We start from the raw sequence: 21,190 nt of genomic DNA on the forward strand, positions 1-21,190 counted from the left end.
ATAAAAATACTTATTTTGTGTGTTTGAATTTATGTAACATTATCCTTTTTGTATAACTCCCAGATCACTGTCCGTAATTTCCAAATGATCAAATTAATAAACTAATCTCATTTTGTATTATAAATGAATGGGTAGATATTTTCCCCGAATATGAATTTGCTGAGCGAGGCAGATAATACTGGACAAGATTACCCTTTTACCTTTACTTCTTTTCTCCTTTAAAAGAAAAAAATTACACAGGGTTGCTAGCTATACAGAAACTCCTCCCATTCTAAAACGCGTCACGGCCATAGTTAGATTGAGAGTTTTGGTGGCGCGCTATTCGAAACAGCTCGATTTTAAACAAGGATACGGAGTCACCGTTTGACTGGTAGGCATGGCTATTCGTGTGTTTACCTTCCCAAAACTAAATCAGATATATGCTTATGTCAGTTTACTTACACTCACATTGACTAGTTTGCTAGCTGCAGTGTTTATTGACTAAATAGTTGGCTGGCTAGGTGAACGAAATCCGAGGTGTTTGGTCACAGGCAAGTTGGCTGGCTAGGCGAACGAAATCCGAGGTGTTTGGTCACAGGCAAGTTGGCTAGCTATCTTATGGTATTGTCGATTTTGGCATTCCTATAACTTTGGTGAACTGGTTGTCCCGCTTATTCGCTTCATCTGCATGCTGACTTTGAAACGTTATTTATTAGCTGGTTGACTAAGCTGTCAACCGAACTCTGTCAGGGTAGAGCTAGCTACAAAGTGGCTATCTAACATTGCTAGCTAAGACGTTTAGCTGTAAGAGCGCACTGGCTACGTCTAGTTCGCTAGCTAGCTGCAAACAAGCCTAAATAATACAAACACTCGGTGGAACATTACTTGTATTACTTGGTATAGGAGCTAACATACGCTTGGTTTATTGTGGGGTTTTTTTCTCCAGCCAGTCCGCTATTCGTTTTAAAAATTGATCGGTAATCTCCCGCCAAGTTTTGAGATCTCGCCTGTCTCAGTTGGCGCGGAGTTCCAAGTTAGGTAACTAACATTTGTTATTGACAGACGCTCGTCACGTTAAGTTTATAGGCTATATTTATTTAATTACCGTTAACGTATATCTAACGTCCCGCCAAACACGTGCTTATTTTCTTACTGGATGTCTGTATACGCAAAGTAGAATTCACATGTCTAGCTAGGTAACTTAGCTCGCGAACTTAACCCAGTGAGCTAACATTAAGTTAAATGTTGTGGTTCTAATTTTGTCATCCAATATATCATTTAACTTGAAGTGATGTCAGTCTTCCGCCAACAAGTGATATTTAACAGAGAAAATGTGGTCAATTGATGAAATAGGATGTTCAGACTAACAATTTGCGTGAGATGTCAACTCAGAACTTCGCTAAACTCAGTTGTTGCTGGCATAAATGTTTACGTTAAAGCTTTTCCTGGTTCTGCCTTCGTTTGGCATAAGCCAGAACACAACCATTTTATTTTGCCTAAAAATGGTGTTTAAATGTATTGCCTATATTCTATCTCCTACAGAGGGAAAGTCCAAACCGAAAATGCTGCCCTACTGTACAACCGGTAAAAGGAAGCGTTGTTCTGTCAGCTCTGACAGGTAAGCTCCTGCGATGACGCCGGTCTAGTGTCTAATCACTGCTGTTTTAACTTTAGGTGTATTCTCATATATATTTTTTTCATCTTTCTAGCAACCCAGCAAAGAAGCACGCTGTAAACGAAGGTTCTCCCCTCAGGCGCAAGTCTCCCCGGCTGCCACAGTCTCCCCAGGGAATTAAGGAGAATTTCCCATCTCCCCAGAAGTCTGCCTCGCCCAGACGAAAAGGGGGCTCAACTGCATGTTCTCCCCTAGCACCGAGGGACCCATACAAGCTGTCCCCACAGAAAGGCTCTCCCAAGAGAGCATCCCCATTCAAGGCCTCTGTAGGCACAGGGTGCTTCTACAGCAAGAAGAAAGTGCTCTATCTGACGCCGCTGGAGAGAAAGCAAGTAAATGATAGCAGACCCCTCAGCAGCAAATCCAGCACCCCCAGTCCCCCAAAGCCTGCGGAAAGGCCGAAAGCTAGAAACGGAAAAAAATACAAACAGGTTGCTTCCCCCCCATCTGTGATAACAAGCCCAAAGCAACAAGTTCTATCTCTGACAACTAGCCCAAAGCAGCCATCTTTGACGACGAGCCATGCTGGGATCGAAAGCAAAAATGGCAGCAAGCAAAAAGAGCAGAGTGCATTTCCCACTGTGATGTTCTGCAGTATGAAAGCCAAGCCTAAGCCAAAGCTGTTTGTGGGAGCTGCTTTCTTCAGCACGGGGAAAAAGGCTAACTCGATGTACAAAAAATCACTTCTGAAATCCACGAAGCACAAGCCAGTCCCTAAGGTGGAGAAGAACCTAGTCCAGGTTCCTGTGAAGGAGCAAATCTGTGAGCCCAAGAAGTCGGCACCGTCTCCTTTGCGAAATGCCGTTTTTGTGAAGAAACCGGTTGAGGTTCCTCAGCCACCAGCCGAACGTGCAAACCTTGAGGAGCCCAGACCTGCTAACTGTGTCCAGGAGAAGCAAGCTCAAAGTGAGCAAAGAACCCCAGAAATCCTGTCACCTCCTGCCTTGTCAAAGAAGTACGGGCTAATCAAGGAAGTGAAGATTGTTCTGAGGAGGTCCAGTATCCCCTCTAGTCTTGAGTCCTCTGTAACAGACACAAGCTTCCAGGTAATTGTGTATAAACACTGATGCTCATTTTTCAGCAGTGCACACTGCATGCATCATACTGCCTCCCCCGTTGAACCTCAGGCATCTCTCAGTGCAGTTTTACCCTCTGTTTCCAGGACTACAGCACACAGGGGTCAGACACGGTGTTTGACATCAGTGACATCCATTCGCCAGTAGTAAAGTGCAGTCCTGAAGGTAGGGTGTTCTTAATGGATTATGAGGTGTATTATGAGGTGAACCAATGTCAAGTTGAGTTACATTTCCCCCCCCCCCCCCCATCTTAATTCTTTCAGAATCTCCATCAGTCTACCCCATCTTCGGTTCCAGAAAGTAAGAGTAACCATAAACTATTAGTTTTTTATATTACTGGAAGAATTTATCAAAATACATTAAACAGATTTTACAAATCTAAACAAAACTGCAATGTTTATTTTCCTCATTAAGGCACCAGAAAAAACGGAGTCTGACTTCCCCAATAAAGTGCAGTACCCCTTCCGCACTGACTGTCGCCACAACGAGGACCCTCCGGAAGAAGGATCAGGAGAAACAGTCGCCCGACCAGCTAATCATTGTGCGTAGTTTTGCTCTGAATGCCGCAAATGTGGTGTGTGTTAAAAGTTTATTGGACCTTAAAGGCCTTGCCATCTTGAACTGCTGTTGGAAGATTTATTTTCTTGGTTGTATACCAGTAGTGCCCAATCATGTGCCATTCCAACCAATTACTTATCACTAATTAACACACATTCAACCAGAGAGTGGGGAACAAATTGGTGAAATCAGCAGGTTTGGTGATTGGATGGAACAAAAACCTGAATACACTCGGCCCTCCATAGCACATGATTGGGCACCACTGCTGTATACTGCCAGGCTGTGGTTTGCACTCCGCTGAAGTCTTGTCTTGTGTTCCCTGCAGGACGCTGGCCAGAAGCAGTTTGGTGCCACCACGTGTGCGTCCTGTGGCATGATCTATAGCGCGGACTGTCTTGAGGACAACTTTCAGCACACGCAGTTCCACCAGCGCATTCTAGACAGTATCAAGTTTGTGGTAATTGCGAATTGCGAAGAAGTTCCCTGCACAAGTCCTGTTGCTGTGTTCCTACTGTATTCCCTCCATAACTGAACCAAAGCTGCAGACATTTGTTGAAAAATGGCTTCAGTCCCGATCGATTTCTTGTGCATTTGATGTTTATCATATTTTTGCTCCAGGGTTGGAAGAAGGAGCGAGTGGTAGCTGAATTTTGGGATGGAAAAATCATACTGGTTCTCCCTGAAGATCCAAAATATGCCGTTAAAAAGGTCAATTGAGAAGCCTCATTTTTATGCGCCATATTTTTACATTAAATATTTTGGAATATTTACCAGCATTTACTTTTCAGGCAGAAGAGGTCCGGAAACTTGCAGACAACGAACTAGGATTTCAACAGGTCTCTCTCAGTTGTCCCAACAAGGCTAAAACGTACCTGTTTGTCAACTCTAACAAGATGGTTGTCGGCTGCCTGATCACTGAACACATCAGACAGGTAAGGCTGTAGAGGTTTACTGAGGTTTGACCCAGTTTACTGGAACAGAACTGGGGACTTTTTATGTGGTTCCTGCTCTTTGTACATGGAGAATGTGCCCATGGGCTGTGTAATATATTGAGGAATACGGATTCTGATGCTTGATTTAATTTGATGTTATCTTGTGGTGGTTTCACAGGCCTTCAGGGTACTGGAGCAACCAGAACGAACCAAGGACATGACGAAAGCAGACTTCATGGATCACCACAGGGCCTGGTGCTGCTCCACCTCTCCAGAGACGGCCATTTGTGGCATTAGCCGGATCTGGGTGTTCAGCCTGATGAGGAGACGGGGCGTCGCCACGCGCTTGGTGGACACTGCAAGGTAGGAGTTATACTCAGGTGCTGGGCCCCAAGAGAGATGGCCCATAATCCACTTCTTCAGAAAATGAAATTTGGGACCTTCCATATAGCAATATTTAGCTTGAGATTTTCAAACAAAGTGCAGAAACATCTGCACTGTAGCTTAACAATGAAGTGCAGATGTCTAAAGAAGAATCTTAATTAAAATTTTTGGGCATGTGTTCCGGTTCAGGAACTGCACATTGGTTAACATAGCACTGGCTTCAGACCTCTTCCCTTATATTCTATCATGTATTTATAACAAATATGAGACTATTGTCTTGGCTAACTAGACTTTGCAATGTTTGTTCCAGAAACACCTTCATGTATGGAAGCCATCTCACCAAGAAGGAAATCGCCTTTTCTGATCCCACACCAGACGGCAAGCTCTTTGCCACAAAATATTGTGAAACACCCACGTTTTTGGTTTATAACTTTATTGGCTAATTGCTGTATTAAAAAAAAAATGTTTGAAAGCAATCAGACACATCTGCATCTGTAAATTAGTTCAGATAGGAGTTGTAGCCTACAATGATGTTAGCTCATAATTGAAGGTACAAGTGTAAGTGGCATTGTTAATATGAAGACTGATTCCTTTCTTTGCATTCTTAAAACAGCTTGTATGCGCATTGTTGTACATGCACAATTTTACAAATGTAAATAGTTGAAATAAAAGTTTTATCACACAACTGGCTTGCACAAGTATTTCAGGAACGATTAAGCACTTTCACCGAAAGTCTCAACAGATGGGTAAAGTAATGGGGCTCTATCAAGGGTTTGGTGCACAAGTGCCATTTTCAAAATTTTACGGCAGAGCAAAAACAAATATTTGAGCGAACCAAGGATGAAAGGAGAAATGATGTGCCATTCTTTGGTCGCTACCTGTATCAAAAGAAAGCTCTTGAGATTGAATACCAATTTTGGCCCAAAATCTCACTTGTACGCTTTGCATCCAAATTTGTTGATGTGGATTTGTAAATTACTTTTCTAGTTGGCACATCAATTTCCAGGTACAAATTCTCCTAAAATGGGAGCACTGTGGAGCCCTTCAGTAAATTTACATTTCTTTCATAAAGTTTGATTTAGGACCATAAATGTACTTCCTTTGGATACAATATCACCGCATAAAGAAATGCACCCCAAAGGGAATAATGTAAATAAGGTTATTTTATTTCAAAGAGACGGACAAAGAAATGACAAAAATAACACTAAAGGCTACAAAGATGTAAAGTTGCTTTCTGAGTATACAGTTCTGTAATCATCTTTTAATCAATAATGATGACGTCATTGTTCTTGTCGTCCACCTTCTGGTAAGACTGGAGCACTTGGACGATCTGTGCGGCGGAGGGCCGCTTGCGGGGGTCTTCGTTGGTGCACAGGCAGAAGAGCTCCACCATCCTCTGATAGGAAGGCCCCAGGCTTTCTGTGTCCAGGGCCGGCCGCGTTCCCAAGCTTTCATAATACAAATCCTCGTCAAAGTCCGCCTCGTCAAAAGAGTCGTCTGAAAGTTTCAACAAAGACCCTGGTCACGTTAAGCTTCCCACCGTTTTTACACAAAGATGTTTCAAACCTAAACGGGAAAACAGGAACGTTGTAACTTCTTGTTACATTAGTCATTTATCCAGAGCGACGTACAATAAAATGCAAATCAAACATGGGGACAAGTGCGTTGAGGACGTGAAAGGAAAGTACAGTTCTGAGTCCTAGAGTGGTCACAGATACAACTTGAACCCTTGAAGAGTATATCAACTTACTAACTAGCATACCACGGTTGGCAGCTAGAATACCCCGAATGCTACAACAACTATACATAAGTGCCATTATAAGCTATGGCATACACATGGGTAATCATAGTAGTGCAGTAGGGAGGGAAAGGTGCAGCCTGAAGAGTTTTCAGTCCGCGCTTGAAAGTGGTCAAAGACTGCTGCTCTGACATCCACAAACGGTAATTCCACCACTGTGGGGCCAGAAGTAACCTGGGAAGATCTAGAACTTTCTGAGCAGATGTAGCTGGGCAACCTAAGCAAAACACTGCCACTACTTGATCAGTAGGTTTACCATCATCATCCTCACTCTCCAGCATCTCCAAGTGAGGAACGGAAAGGGTCATCATCTCCCACAGGGTCAGCCCATAAGCGAAGATGTCCGCTTTGTCTGTGATGATCCCATCCTCTTCCAGGGCCTCTTTGGGTTTCCAGGGCTCAGTTCCAACATAGGTCACACCGGGGTCACTGACTACAGAGTGGAAAGAAAAAGATTTGCATGTAGAACGGAACCTCAGTTTCAGAATATTCAGTCTTGGAAAGCATTATATGCACCAAAGCAATACACTTACACTTGTGGCAGGCTGACAAACTGCTAAATGTAGCATTTACAAATGTAACATTATCGTGTTCTACAGCAATTTTTGAGTTCAGCATAGCCTGAATGATCAGAGACAGAATTCACTGAAGGGCACAATAACTCTTCAATAAATTCTCTGGGAGCAGAAAAATATATTTCTCATTGCTGTATTCTGTAAATTCATAAATGCATACATCATAGGCAGTTAACTATACATTTTACAAAGACAAACCTTAAATTCATTGAGCCGTTTCCAAATGCACCCAAGTGATGCATTATTCTTCATAAGCACATTTTATTTGTGCTTACATTACTTGACATCTTTCCTGAGCCCATTTCCACATCGCTGTGGTGGTCTGAATATGAAAACTCCTTGAGCTTTGTTATCCACTCATTCTAAGAGGGAAAACCTGGCTTTGGTTCTAATAAGTGTCCAGAATACATGGCTTGGGAGGTCCCTCTTGGCATTTGAGCCATCTGGCCCACGAACTTCAACATTCTCCAATAATGGTTTGTTAAATGTTTACTGGACTGAAAAGCTACATGGTGGATTTTTAACAAAAAGGCCTCAAGAGATCAAGAGAATTGAAATGGAATAAATTTAAACTCAATTTGGTTGCAAATCAGTCTGCTAAACAGAATTTTTTACAAACATATAAACTGTATGTATTTTAGACTCAAGTTATACGGACAAATACATCTCTGAATCGGGGAGTCTATAAACGTGTCATTTTTATATGCACATCTCGACTACAAGATGTATACCAGTAATAAGAAAAAGGCCAGAACACTGACCGCAAGTAGGCTAATGCACAGTGTGTTATTCTGAATCATGTGTGGACTTTAGTTTTCCCTAATATCCTGCAAATATGACCTGATCTTCTCACTTGTGGGCCTTCAGAATTTACACTTTCAACACAATTATCGCTACCAAGAAACAGCATTCATTACCTTTCATGTTCTCGTCCAGATGCAGGGAGACACCCACGTCGCAGATTTTGATGGCTTCAAAGTCTCCTTTGATGACAACATTGCATGATTTCATATCCCCATGTAGAAGCTTTTTCTCATTGTGAAGATACTGCAAGAGATGATGCTTGTCTGAAACATGCTCTACAGTACCATTTAAACAACATGTTGCATAAAACATAGTGGTCCTGAATCCAAAAGCAAGTACATCTGCAAACAATAACATTTTTAAGCAAAGAAAATCCTTCAGTAGAAACCATTATTTATGTTACAGAACAGCTGGGTTCATTTTGGTTTCTTATGCAGATGACCGACTGACCACAAGAGACACCATCCCTCCCAGGTTACAATCAATTACAGACAGGACCAGGCTTTGATTCCTGGCAGTGGGGCACATCGCGGCAGAGAAAAGTTGCTGTAAGAACTAGAAACACAAGCCGAGAGGCCCCCTTTTTTTTCTTGACTAAAATATGAAACATTGCCCCACGAAGTTACAAAGTTTCAAACTAAACTGGCAAATGTCAACAACAGTCTCCAAATGTTTAATCCCCAAATTTCCAGTTGCAAATTTTGTCCTCTGCAAATGGATTTTTGACCAAACAAATGCTCAACGTGCTACATTTAAAGACAGCAGAAAAAAGGCATGGGTATAAACTTGGTGAAACTTGCCGTTTCAAAATCATATGTGGGGAAAGAATTCTAAATTTAACAAGACTGCTTTGCAGAGGGAAATTTAAACCGGCCATTTTGTCTACACTGAAGAGCCAGGTACCTGGAGCCCAAGCGCCACATGAAGGGCCACCTTCTCAATGGTCTTGGCCGGGAATGCACCTCCCGCTTCCTCATTTCTCTTCTCGATCAGATCGTTCAGAGATTGCTCTCCTCCATACTCCATGGCCAGACACTTGGAGCCATCCTTAGCAGTGGTAAAAGCTCTGAATCCTGAATTGAGACAATATGCAAAACGATTCTTACAAACAAGGAGTGCTCTCGTGTTTATGGCATATACATTTTTTTGTATTACTGTCTGGCTAGTCGAAAGGCTTTTGAAGAACAGTACAGAAACCTTTTTTGTGTTACAGTTGTCCCCTGAGACGGGTTTCACAAATTTTCATCATCAATCATCAGTAGCAACTGGTTTTATTTGCGGCACATACTGGGGTATATAACACTGAATACTTATACAATCACAGAGATCAGGAGCAAGCAGAGCCATCGCATTTATTCATTTTATTTTCAGCTTACCAACAATGTTTGGGTGGTGCAGGCCCTTTAAAATCTTTGCTTCCTCTGAAAGCCGTTTCTGATAAATATCCAGATTTGTTTTAGCACACCTGCTATTGATCTTCTTGATGGCCCAAGGGGAGTGAGTCTGTTTGCCAACTCTGCAAGGTCAAATGGTAGGATGTTTAGTTTGTTGAAATGTGACAAATCGTACGTACAACACGTGAATACAAGAAGGTATCTGTTAGTAGTTTATCGATTAATGGGCATATCCAATAAATATATTATAATAAGGCATGTTTCCACCATTAAATACATTTGTGTTTGTTATATTTACTTCCACGTCTGCAATACGGTTGAGAGATGCAAGGTTCTGCTCCAGTAAACATACCTTTTCATTAGATACACGTTCACTCCAGTTCCACATCCAAGTTTTTGCATAAAAGGAGACGCGGGGATGGCTATCGGTGTCCTAACTGGAGAATATGATAAAATGGTTTAAACAGCCAAAGTAAAACAGACTGGTTACTAGCTAGCTTCTTGGGAAATAGGACTACTAGTCAATGTCAAACTGAAACGCTTTGGACAGTAATAGTAAGCCTACTCATGTCACCGTTTTACATTACCATCAGCTAGTGAAGTTAACATATTATGTAACGTTACCGACAAAAAATGTAACCGTATAGCATATAACTGTTACCGTTACCGTTTTATTACTGCATAATCATATTACCTAATATAATTAAGGACAGAATTAAAAGTTAAAGAATACGCACTGGGAGTCCTCACTCCGCTTTGTTTACAAGGGGTCTTGAAAGCACTTGCTCCTTCCATGTTCTGTCTTCAGATCTGTATTATCTGATGAGAAACAATGAATCACTGCATGAGCACAACGCAACTTGACTATTGTTGTTCCTTGCCATCTAGCAAGGATACATTTTAACGGTTTGAACAAACTAACGTTAGCTATTGTTGGTGAGTGACAACTTCCAGTATGTCTCCTTTAACGTAATATTTTCAGCAAATATATAGATTAAGTAACTTAACGTATAATTATATTAGGTAAGTATGCGAAGACCTAGATTGCTAACGTTAGATGACAAACTCGGAGTAATCAAATACATATTTTCGTTGCCTGAATCAAATGCCGATAACTAGCTAGCTAGCAATAATGTTAACTTTGATCAAGTTAGATGACTAACTAGCTAACTTGTTAGCCTACACACAGTAGCCTAGTCTAGTCTGTTACAGAAATGGATTCCCTCTAACATGACATTAAACGCATTAAGCTCTGCATTGTGAGCAACGAATTCATACGTTAACGTAAATTAAGTAAAAACAGCATTCAATCTCAGAAATGTGAAGTTCACCTGGTAATACAGCTGTATATCTGCTTAGCAGGATAAGCGCAGATCTTTTTCTGTGCACGGCAAATAGCGCCAAGTTTCAAAACTAAACGTATGTAATCACGACATCAATTTTGCGCAAGTCTGCGCTCGCAACGTAACAAGTATTTATATAAAGTGGTGATACATATTGCAATCTGTACACCCCAACAGTGAATCCATATGGTATACGAATCAGAGTAAATGCGCAGCGTCGGCTGTACACGGATATTCGTGAATTTAGGATTACGTTGGGAGAGTATAGTGACAGCAGAAGGACAAACTGTGCGCAGCTGAACTAGCTGAGTCTGAAACGTAAATCTGGTATTCTGCAATTTACAAAAAAGTTGGCAACATTTCTTTAACCCCTCGCCATTGGTTGTGTCAAATAACATAAAATTCTTACTTTTATTTGTAAATTTTATGACTGTAACATCTTTCATAACATTTACAGATGTTAACCGTTTTATATCATGTGACATCAACTGACATCATCTGTTATGCCGTCTTGTGTGACAGTTATGTCATGTGTATGACAATGTTATGCCAGCCTTATGGCGAGGGGTTCAAGTAAGGTGTTACCAAAAAGTGCATATAGAAAGGTTTCGACAAGGCAACAAAGAACAATTGATTACTCTACAGTACTTTAAAGTGGTACCTTAGTTAGTTTGTGTTTCTGAGCAGTGGAGATAAAGAGTAAAACATATACACTCAGTGAGCACTTTATTAGGTATTTATTAGACTTATAAAGTCTTCTGCTGCTGTTTTACGCAAAAGAAGAAGCCAAAAGAACAACAACAAAGAACAATAATAATTGGCCTGTAGGCTTTAGTCCAAAGTCAGGGGTCAGGCAAAGTCACAGGTCCACTGAGAGACTGACATCTTATTTCTTTACTATTAAGTATGTTGTTGTATACAACCTGTACACTAAATAGTAAGCCAGTAAACTCTTTCTGACGTGGTGTAAGATTCATGGCTATGTACCTACCTTGCTTTTTGTACTTTAAACACTGCTGTAAAAATGAGACCATTTAAATATGATTTCTACACAATCCATGTATATGCATTACATAGTATATGTACTGTATATGTAAGACCATTTAAAGTTATGTGTGATGTCTGAGGCTCATAAGTAGCAGTTGCAAGATTTCTGCCAACAGATGGCAGAAGTGAACTCAAATTTAAACCAAAGGTTTCAATTTAAGGTATTCATCTAAACACAAAATGATTATTCAGTATGGTAGAAATATAAGCTTTTGAGGATTATATGCATGCAGTCTGAACAATACTCCTGTGCAGTTTCATTAGTTACACAGTTTGTTCACGTTTTATTGTTTTCAAAGTCATGCCATTTTCCTGAAAATGCTTAAAGGCTGAGCTTTCTTGGATGCTATGTGCATACCTTTACATTCAATTGTAATTCATTAAAACCAATGACGTAACACACAACAAAGAAGTTTTGTGTTTAACATCCAAAAACCCCTACATTTTATTTCCCACAGGTGCTTGTGGTTATAATAATCTGGGATTATTGCTGCATGACTAATCATCGCAGTTTTGGCTCTGACCTGCAAACCTTAGGCAGCACATGCGTTTTAGCAATTGTTCATGTCCCTTTGTTTTCTCTCGAACACTTCCTCTTGCAATATATGCCCTTGTTTTTTTGTCAATGATGGTCTTATGTATTTTTGTATTTTTGAGGAAACGGCATCAAATCTCATCTGACATTTAAATGCATTTCTTAAGATGTCTCATGTGGCATTTGTATTTCAAATGAGCCACAGCAAAGCCACGTCACTTTGATTAATGGTTCTCACCCCAGAGCTCCATCTGTTTACACAGAGCTGCAGGCCAACTGATCTCAACCCGTTTACCTGCAGCGCTCTTTTGGTTCAGGACTGTAAAAAAAAACAACAGCCTGACATAGTTCTGACTAAATCCTATCCTACCAATGTTAAATGTTCAGGCATTAAGTTGTTATTCAACCATCAGAGCTGGCACATCTTTTGAAAAAAAAAGAGTCTATTTTTGGGTTCTAAGAAGTTAGCTGTTCTGGCTCATTTAACAAACACCGCACGGGCCAGGATTCTCTGGTCATGCCTCACAATTGGGCTTTATGAATTGGCACTCATATTGTAAAATGTCCAGGAAAAGCTAAAGACATTAGTAATCCATTATATGCTGCCACATTGCATACCATAACAGCATTAAATATGCTCTCCCATTGGTGCATCCCAAGCAAAGTAACATGTAATTGCAATCAATTACAGTAATGTCATTTTTTACTCTTCTTGCCTGTATTTAGTACTGTTTTATTCATCCGTGATTTGAGTGGGAGGGGGAGGGCTTTTTCATCAAGTATCTTTACTTGTAAAATTAATTTGCATGTTTGCATTTGTTTACATCAAATGCAGGCCGGGGGTCAATAATCCTGAGATCACAACTCCCGCCGTAGCCTGGAAGCCTTCAAGAAGGAGAGGTCTTGCTTAGAATTGACCCTTTCCAGGAGTGTGCTATGATCACAGAGGAATTTATATCTACACATCAAAGTCCTCGGCTGTGAGCCTACCTTCTGTGCCCCAATCGCCCCCTTCTCTGTGATCCAAACATGTGACTACAGAGACTGGGCCAAACAGTTTTAGCCCCTCCAACCCCTCCAGTCAGCTGGAAAAGAGAGCCAACATGCCCACTGCCTTGGGGGAACAAAACCCTCAATAAATCTCCAGCTCTCTGATCAGTGATTTCAGTTGCACACACAGGGCTGATTAAGGAACAGGGTCTTTGAAGTCAGTGCCAGAGAAAGGCTCCTTTAAACTCTGAGTGCCAGATAAGCTGAACCCATAATTGTTCTATCGGTAATGTTGTGCCTTAAATGTCTATCCCCCAACTGTTTTCATCTTACCTCAGATAAAGGAGTATGTGTTACTCATCTGTATCCATTGAGAGGAAGTTGAAAATCAGTTAAAAGTAAAATAGCCACCAGCTGTCCAAATCGCATGTTAGAATGCAATATGCCCAGGCAAATACTGTCTGCCAAAGTATGTCAATTTGTAAAAGTACTGAATACAATTTTAATACTCTGAAAACTACTAAGTTATGTACAGGAAGTATTATAAACAGAGATGTATATAGTACACACAGGAAATTATTATGGCTACATGCTTTTTCATTATAACAAGCAGGAATAAGACATAAAAAGTACCTATTCTGATTGACTGTTGGAAAATCTATTCGGTTTATCCCACCTGCTGTTAGGCTATGTTATCTCTTTCACCTTTCTGGGTAAACATAATTTTCTAATGTGCATCATGAAGGGCTAACATTATGGGCTAACACATGCTGACATATTTTAAACTACTTGCATGCATCAGCGCCATCATCAGGTGATTTGGTGGGGATCATTTATCCTTTTTCCACTATTCATATGGAAACACTTTCAGGGAATGGTACAGTTTTCAACATGATTTTTTTAAACCTGCTCCCTTGATGTCAGGGCTAGAATTTCTTTTCTGCCTGCTATGTATATAAGCTGCCTATCCTCATTACAATAATCATAAATAATCAAGGACACATGTATTAACAAATGTGTATTTTATTTTCTGTCCATGGTTTATGAACGGTTGATATTCACAATGATTAATTCACAAGTAGATGTCTTTCAGATCATGCCATTTTTGCAATGCATACAGTATAATAAAAATACAATTTTAAATAAGATATATTTATTTATGTACTGTCCAAGCCAGATTTAACAACCAGTTGTATATAAAGCCAGTCAATACTGAAGAAGGAATATTGGACAGATTCCAAAATTTTCAGCAAAGTTGCAGTACAACAAAACAAACACCCAAACAATGTTGTTTTATCCAAGGAAGTGTGTTGACAACAGAGCTGCCATTCACTGAATGTGGAGTCTCTCTGGATATTGTCACAATGACATTGTAACAGTGCCATTGTTAATGATGTTAACATTTAATATGAATAGCTTGACATTCTCACATAAAATATCCTGGAACAGCTGGCTCGTGCCACCACAGATGAAGATGAGTTCTTAACATTAAATGAGGTCAGAGATATCCTAATGTAGGTTAGATTAATCAAGGATATTACGTAATACTATAATTCGTCTGCATAGACAGTACAATGGTGTTTAAACCATTTCTTAGAAGGAAATTGTGATGGTAAATTCAGAATGTTGAAGCTAAGGCACTTGAATAGGAATCATATTTTCCCAATCAAATCATGTACAGCAAAACAGCATCTGGCTCAACTGAACCACTGGATTCAAGATGCCAAATTTATAAAGCAATAGCAGATCTGCACAGAATGATCTCTCCCACCATATTGAATTATCTGGATATGTGAGAAAATAGGCCAGGATAATTACAGCAATGCAATCATATAAAAACACTAGAGTACATGTTTTCTAGGAAAAGTATCCTGTAGTACAAAAAATGAAGTAAGAAAAGATGCCTCCCAGCTTGTAGAAAGAGGATTTATTCCCCCACAAGACACAATTTGAGTGAAAATAAGCAGAGAAGAACACTTGTTATCTTTGGCTGTTGGCATTGCTAATGAGAACACACTGGTGTGCCGTCATATAATTTTGCTGGCGATGGACTCCACTGAATGCGAGTGTGATTCAGGATGCAATATCATTGTTATTCAGGCCCTGTGTATTGGACAAGGCTCCTGTCAAGTCATATGGAGAGGGGGGTTAGAGGGTCAAACACTGTCAGTAGATAATGGAGATGGTGCAATTCAAAAGGCAGGGTGGACTATAGCTGAGCCACAACATTTGCTCTAGTAATTTCCATTCAGTGCTTCATATTTTTTCAATCTAGCTCTGAATTATGTGTTTACAGACATTACACACTCAAAAATACACCTCTACAAGCACCAAAATAAAATCAGTTTGGTCCATATTTTCTGCAGTATTGTTTTTTTCTTTTTGGTACAAAAAAACCATAATGTCATCAGCCTCTCCTGCCATTATCTAAACAACTGAAAAAAGATTTAACAAAATCAAGATTTTTTTTCTTAACATTTTTATTTAAAATTTAAAATCGTGTTATTTGGCTCAAGTCTGTTTTACTTCATATCTTTTAAATGTTATTGTTACTTAACCTTCAGCATTTCCTTTAAAATGCTAAACTTCACTGAAGTCTTAATTTTCCTTTTTCTGGTGCTGCAGTCACAATGTTTGGCAATACTTTTATTAAAATCAAAATGAGCTGTTCAAAGAGAGTATACAAGTCTTGGTAATGATAATAGAAACAGTGCTTGGTCATTGGCTCTGAATATGAAACACAGCTCGTCAAGCTTTGTTAGATCTCAATGAACCTGGAGCTCATATGTATCGTAATGTAAGCCATTTGATGGCTCTGTTCTTTGAAATTGTCATAACTTGGGCGTGTATTTATTTACGTCTTTTGGTTGGTTCCTTATGGCAGTAGGCGCCAATAATACCTGCTGTAGCTAACGCTAAGGCTTACTAAACACGAGCGATTGCTGACCCAGTGGGATGTTTGAAGCCCAAAGTCAAAATCTGTTTGTGAGACACCCTTAAATCGCTTGCACATGGGACGTGGGTAGTGCAGCCGCTATGCGCTACCTCACTGTCTGTTAGCCGTAGCTCCACAGGCGCTAAAGCGAGATCACAGAGGTCCAGGCGGTGACGCTAAATGGCGCACGTGACCCCCGCGTCCTCCACGTGCCCGCAGTTGGTCTTCCCCCAGCCGGAGAACTTGCACTGATGAATGGTGTCCTCATTCCCTGCACAGGCTACGTCATCCATCCATATCAGCCCAACACCTGGGAGACGTGGGGAGGCCAGAGGAGCAGTGAGGAAACAGCTGAGAAACCGCACAAACTACAGCAACAACGGCATATAAAATACACAGTACTGCTTTCCATAGATTGAACCCTTTCAGTGTAGATCAGGTTCATAAACCACGCGGCACACAGTGTACATGGAGAAAAAACACTGATGGAGAGGTTGGGTGAGAAAAGTGTTTGTCTTAAAAGCTCTAAAGGGCTTACGCACAATGAGGGAAAAAATGGGGCTGTAATATGTCGTCAAACTCAGGCCCCTCCCAGGATGAGGGATATTTTTGACACTTGTGTCGGCAGTGTGTTTTCGGAAGTACTAATCCGAGGCAGATATCTGGGAATGGGATGAAACGCTCCGGGTGCCGAGACTAGAAACGTCTGGATAATCTCTGTGCTTTTGTTCTACGGCTGGGCCCACGAGCACCAGGCAAGCCTGCCAAGAGCCACCAGAGAGGACATCCGACAAACACAGCCCTGCTGAAACTGGGTCTTCTGTGGTATGACCGAAATGCAAAACAGACCCAAAATCCCTGTGAACACATGGGGCCTTTCTCTGTTTTTTGGCTTGTTTTTCATTGTGACTGTAAATGATTTAAAGATTGAAATTATGACATCCTTGAATTTTACTGTGCTAGTCCAGGTCTTCAGACAGTCTAACTTTACGTATTAATTGAAGCAGCAATGCACTCTTTCTTGAATTTGGATCATTTTAATCGGGGATTATAGTACTTTGTTAATTTGTTAACTTGTTATTTGAATCTAGGTCTTAAGCTGATTCTGACTGGTGAATACTATTTCATCTGACAAAGTTACTACTACAAGGAATCTTATTTAAAACAAAGTCTTCACAGAAGTTATCATTGTTATTCTCAGAAAATATGATTCAGCTTGGCCACAACAAAGTATTGGCACAAACATGGCTGTAACTGTGGATAGCATACAGCAACTTACGCAAAGCAATATAAAGGTATGCAGCATGCATGAGAACGATATTGAGAATAAGACAGTAAAGGAGGAAGAATAACACAATAATCTCCATCGCAAATTCCCTCACGGACCTTCAGGGGTTAACTCACAAAGATTTATCTTCCTCCTCAGAGTTTGGTTTTCATTAGTACTGTTTTCCTGTATGAGTCAGCGATAATTCTCTTGAGAATCCAGTGTCTATTTTCATTTTGCCAAGACTTTCTTCGCCATATTATTCTTGTTTAGTTCAATAAATTTTACTGTAACTTGATATGGGAGTCAGAGAAGTTCACTGACCTTTACATATAGTAAGAGATTGAAGACCTTCTGACATCTGGATAATTCATGTCTAAACAAGTATAAAGTTATTTATCTTCTCTAATTTTGAAAAACCAGTGTGACTGCCTGGATTATCGTGGGCAGTAAAATAACCAGTATGGTAGAGTGAAATACTCAATGTGAATCAGTAATAATTACAGAGTGGTAAAGCCAAAGAATCATACCAGTTAAGATGCAGGACTCCATTACAGTACTTCTCAAAGCAATACAAGGTAATACAGGAAGTGTAATTAATTAATAAGAATAAATTAAAGCCTTTGCAGTTAAGGCATAGCATTGATATTCTACAACTGATTCATGTGGATATATTTGGCTAATTTCTGCATAATGTTTATTTTATTTTATTTTATTTTATTTTTCGGATTTTTGGTAGCTAATTGTACCCCGTATAATTCAATTAGAGCTAGTATTAGATACATCGCCCACACCCCGTCCCTCGGCGGCCCTACGAGAGCGACACGCCTTCTTCAAGCCGTCTCGCCACATGCTGGTAACTGTGATTCCGAGGTGCCCGAGGTGCTTTTTGTGCGGCGTGCGGCGAGCCAATTATGCTGCTCCATGTGGGCCGGCCAAACTTGGCTTTTGGCAGGACCGAGAATCGAACCCCGGTCCCCGGTGTGCAACTGCAGCGAACTGCATCTGCATAATGTTTTAATGAAGAAAGACAAGATACAGCTATATATTATTACCGGCAATTAGGTTTGCCTTTTCTCTGTGGGAAGCAATACGCTAGAATATTCCGGGCATTGGGACTGCAAGCCAAAATGATGCATTCATCCGCTAACAGATGAAGGTTAACAGATGTGGGAATCATGTCTTGCCTCGTAATCTTATTAAGTATTCCAGGCTGGTTAGGGAATTGATGGACTGACTTGATGAACGACTCAGTGTCAAATATCTCTTCTCTTGGGCAGAGCCAGTGAGCATGACCAGTTAGATTTAATCCACTAAACCTTCGTTACATTCTAACATACACACATTACGAAAGCTCTGTGATAGCATATATGGAAACGCAATAAATTCAAAGCAAATGAATGCCGTTCAACAGTATTTACATTTGACAGTTTCCTCTGGCCATTACCAGTTTTTTTCCTCTGTTAAAGTGTGTCTCCAGAATGGCACAACCCAAAATGTATGGAATGTACAGAATCATGGAACATGATATATGGTACATGTTGGCGCAGATATATAACATGCATTCAGGGAAGTTGTTAATCTGTCTAAATGTGATTTATAAATGCTTCTTTGGCCTCCTTCCATACATTACAGTGAGTGAATGGAAAGGGGTCCCGTGCATCGCAAGTGGTAAATCTCACTACTACTTAGGAATGATCTCTTGATGCTTTGTCCAAATATCGACAGGACATATAGTATGACCACTGCTTCTCTTCAAAGAAATGCTAAAGGCAGCAACATTTTTATTTCAAATACCTGGAATTTTTGTTGCTACATCCAGTGTCAGTATCTATGCTCATGGCAGTTACCAATATTTAACAGTCAATGACCATTGTTTTTGTTTGAACAAAGGCCAGCAACAGCGCATCACAGAACAAAAGTGATAATCCATCTAGTCTGCACCAAAAATATGAACAGGCCCACTAGATTTAAAAATAAAAACGGGCCATATTCAAGTATTAAAACCACAGCTGTTTGTTGGAGCGAGTTGACCTTTTCAGCTGAAAGATTTATTGTGACATGAATATTTTTTTAAAGATTTGCTTGATTTACCTCAGAAACTCATCACGTATTTTCAGACTGCCTCATTTATCAAACGCATCAGGAAAGCCGCACTACGACTGAGGCTAACTTAAATTAAAACGGACGGCTGGTCCAGAATATAGATGGTGCACTGTCAAGACGTGCATTCCTGATCAGTCATGCAGGACTCCGTCCCGAAACACTGCCAATCATCGGTGATGGACGCAGAGAACGGTATACTTTGGCAGGGGACCATTAATGTGTTATCCAGTTACTCTTAAAGACTGTAAAATCTAAACAAGGTGAAGCTAACACTCATCCTGGCAGCGATTGTCAAATCAAATATCCAAATATCCGCAGCAGAATGTCCCCTAGGGATCTCGCACTCAGTCGAACATCACACTGAGAGCAGGTCCTGCGGTGATTTTTCATGTACATGAGCTCATGATGAGAGTTGAAACCTGAGAAGACCCAGACTGTTGGCACGGAGAACTACAGATGACTGGAGGGTGGCAGCTGCAGGAACATTGTGTTGATTCCACATTCCTGGACCCAGTGCAGTGTGAAGGCAAATTAATGGGATACTGGCAAGCCACTAGGACCACCCATGTGAGAATGTAGGGATATAGCAATTTACTATTTCTTATTATTTTTACATTTGATCTTATATTTTTCAATTAATATGTTCTTGCTCCTGTGATTCGAAACAGCTCCATAACTACTGCCAAAGTGTCACCTGGCAGGAGGTTAAAGTCATTTTGTGTTCAGTGTACAATCTATCACCTGGTGCAGTGTTCATCTCATCACAAAATAATGACAACAGACATCACAGTGTGCAAGCACTTGGGAAATGGTGTAATAAAAGTATAGCGCCTCACCTTGGCCAAAGCGAGCGGTTTTGTGAACTTCCTTGGCCCCTTTGTAGCCCAGCATCCTGCAGACCACGTCTCCGTCCTTCCTGTCCCAAACATCATCACACACAGTGCCCCAGCGCTTCTCGTGGAACACCTCCACCCGCCCCTCGTGTGGGCCCGATCCGTTCACCAGCCTCAGGAGCGTGTCTTCCACTGCGGCGCACACAACAAACACGCACACACACACACACACGGTAAGACCAACAGTGTCTCTTCAACTGTGGAACACACGACAATCACACACACAACAAACACACACACACACGGTAAGACCAACAGTGTCTCTTCAACTGTGGAACACACGACAATCACACACACACGGTAAGACCAACAGTGTCTCAACTGTGGAACACACCACATGCACACACACACAGGGTAAGACCAACAGTGTCTCTTCAACTGTGGAACATACAACAATCACACACACACACACACACACACAGTAAGGCCAACAGTGTCTCTTCAACTGTGGAACACGCAAGAATAACACACCCATACACACACACACACACACACACACACACACACAGTAAGCTCAACAGTGTCTCTTTAACTGCGGCACACACGACAAGCACACACACACAAACACACACAAACACACACACACGGTAAGGCCAGCAGTGTCTCTTCCACTGTGGCACACACAACAAGCACACACACAAACACACAAGGCCAGGAGAGGTCACTCTCTGTTAAATGGTGTGTGCATGTGTGTATGTGTGTATGCGAAAAGGTACACGTGAGTGAGCTTGTGCATGTTTGTTTTTGTGTGGAGTTTATTTGCTTAATGAAGGAATGTAATGTGGATGGCAACACATTCCTTGTGGTAATGAGAAAAATGTATAGTTACAGTTGGTGGAAGTGGTTTAAGTTACTGTTTATTTTCTTTTCCTTCAAAAAGGGGGGTAAAAACACACTTG

The 21,190-nt window shown here is 40.8% G+C and overlaps 3 protein-coding genes across 6 annotated transcripts in view; 1 reads left to right on the top strand and 2 right to left on the bottom strand.

The window, feature by feature from the left end:
* The first annotated feature begins 248 nt into the window (after nucleotides 1–248).
* esco2 (establishment of sister chromatid cohesion N-acetyltransferase 2) lies at nucleotides 249–5,289 on the top strand. 4 transcript variants are annotated; one of them, XM_061242282.1, is made up of 11 exons: nucleotides 249–370; nucleotides 1,522–1,597; nucleotides 1,689–2,700; nucleotides 2,817–2,895; nucleotides 2,994–3,030; nucleotides 3,145–3,271; nucleotides 3,614–3,745; nucleotides 3,907–3,996; nucleotides 4,077–4,220; nucleotides 4,399–4,583; nucleotides 4,915–5,289. In XM_061242282.1, the coding sequence occupies exons 2-11, from the start codon at nucleotides 1,542–1,544 to the stop codon at nucleotides 5,045–5,047; spliced, it is 1,995 nt and encodes a 664-aa protein (XP_061098266.1). In that variant the 5' UTR covers nucleotides 249–370; nucleotides 1,522–1,541; the 3' UTR covers nucleotides 5,048–5,289. The 4 variants fall into 4 exon arrangements, with proteins under 4 accessions (XP_061098266.1, XP_061098267.1, XP_061098268.1 ...); XM_061242283.1 differs by lacking the exon at nucleotides 249–370 and adding an exon at nucleotides 382–577; XM_061242284.1 differs by lacking the exon at nucleotides 249–370 and adding an exon at nucleotides 382–530.
* Nucleotides 5,290–5,749: 460 nt separating this feature from the next.
* pbk (PDZ binding kinase) lies at nucleotides 5,750–10,654 on the bottom strand. The gene is made up of 8 exons (XM_061242286.1): nucleotides 10,507–10,654; nucleotides 9,913–9,994; nucleotides 9,528–9,612; nucleotides 9,158–9,297; nucleotides 8,685–8,854; nucleotides 7,895–8,024; nucleotides 6,659–6,835; nucleotides 5,750–6,101 (listed from the first exon to the last, which is right to left on the bottom strand). Exons 2-8 carry the CDS (start codon nucleotides 9,968–9,970, stop codon nucleotides 5,866–5,868), a joined length of 996 nt encoding a protein of 331 aa, XP_061098270.1. The 5' UTR covers nucleotides 9,971–9,994; nucleotides 10,507–10,654; the 3' UTR covers nucleotides 5,750–5,865.
* A 3,492-nt stretch (nucleotides 10,655–14,146) lies between these two features.
* scara5 (scavenger receptor class A, member 5 (putative)) overlaps nucleotides 14,147–21,190 on the bottom strand; it is a 45,777-nt gene continuing 38,733 nt past the window's right edge. The window contains exons 8-9 of the mRNA XM_061243229.1: nucleotides 20,235–20,423; nucleotides 14,147–16,335 (exon numbers count right to left, since the gene is read on the bottom strand). Coding sequence (XP_061099213.1) covers nucleotides 16,202–16,335; nucleotides 20,235–20,423 — 323 coding nt within the window. The 3' untranslated portion in view covers nucleotides 14,147–16,201. The remainder of the gene's footprint in view (nucleotides 16,336–20,234; nucleotides 20,424–21,190) is intronic.

Source organism: Conger conger, chromosome 5 (assembly GCF_963514075.1).
Source record: "Conger conger chromosome 5, fConCon1.1, whole genome shotgun sequence".
NCBI lineage: Eukaryota > Metazoa > Chordata > Actinopteri > Anguilliformes > Congridae > Conger > Conger conger.

Bases quoted from the DNA above. Each gene is read 5' to 3' on its own strand.
- pbk (XM_061242286.1), bottom strand. From the start codon at position 9,970: ATGGAAGGAGCAAGTGCTTTCAAGACCCCTTGTAAACAAAGCGGAGTG. The intron at 8,025-8,684 runs GTACCTGGCTCT...CATCTCTTGCAG, and splicing joins ATGTGGCGCTTGGGCTCCAG to TATCTTCACAATGAGAAAAA. The intron at 6,836-7,894 runs GTAATGAATGCT...TCCACTCTGTAG, and splicing joins TCTGGACGAGAACATGAAAG to TCAGTGACCCCGGTGTGACC.
- esco2 (XM_061242282.1), top strand. From the start codon at position 1,542: ATGCTGCCCTACTGTACAACCGGTAAAAGGAAGCGTTGTTCTGTCAGC. The intron at 3,272-3,613 runs GTGCGTAGTTTT...TGTTCCCTGCAG, and splicing joins CGCCCGACCAGCTAATCATT to GACGCTGGCCAGAAGCAGTT. The intron at 3,997-4,076 runs GTCAATTGAGAA...TTTACTTTTCAG, and splicing joins CAAAATATGCCGTTAAAAAG to GCAGAAGAGGTCCGGAAACT.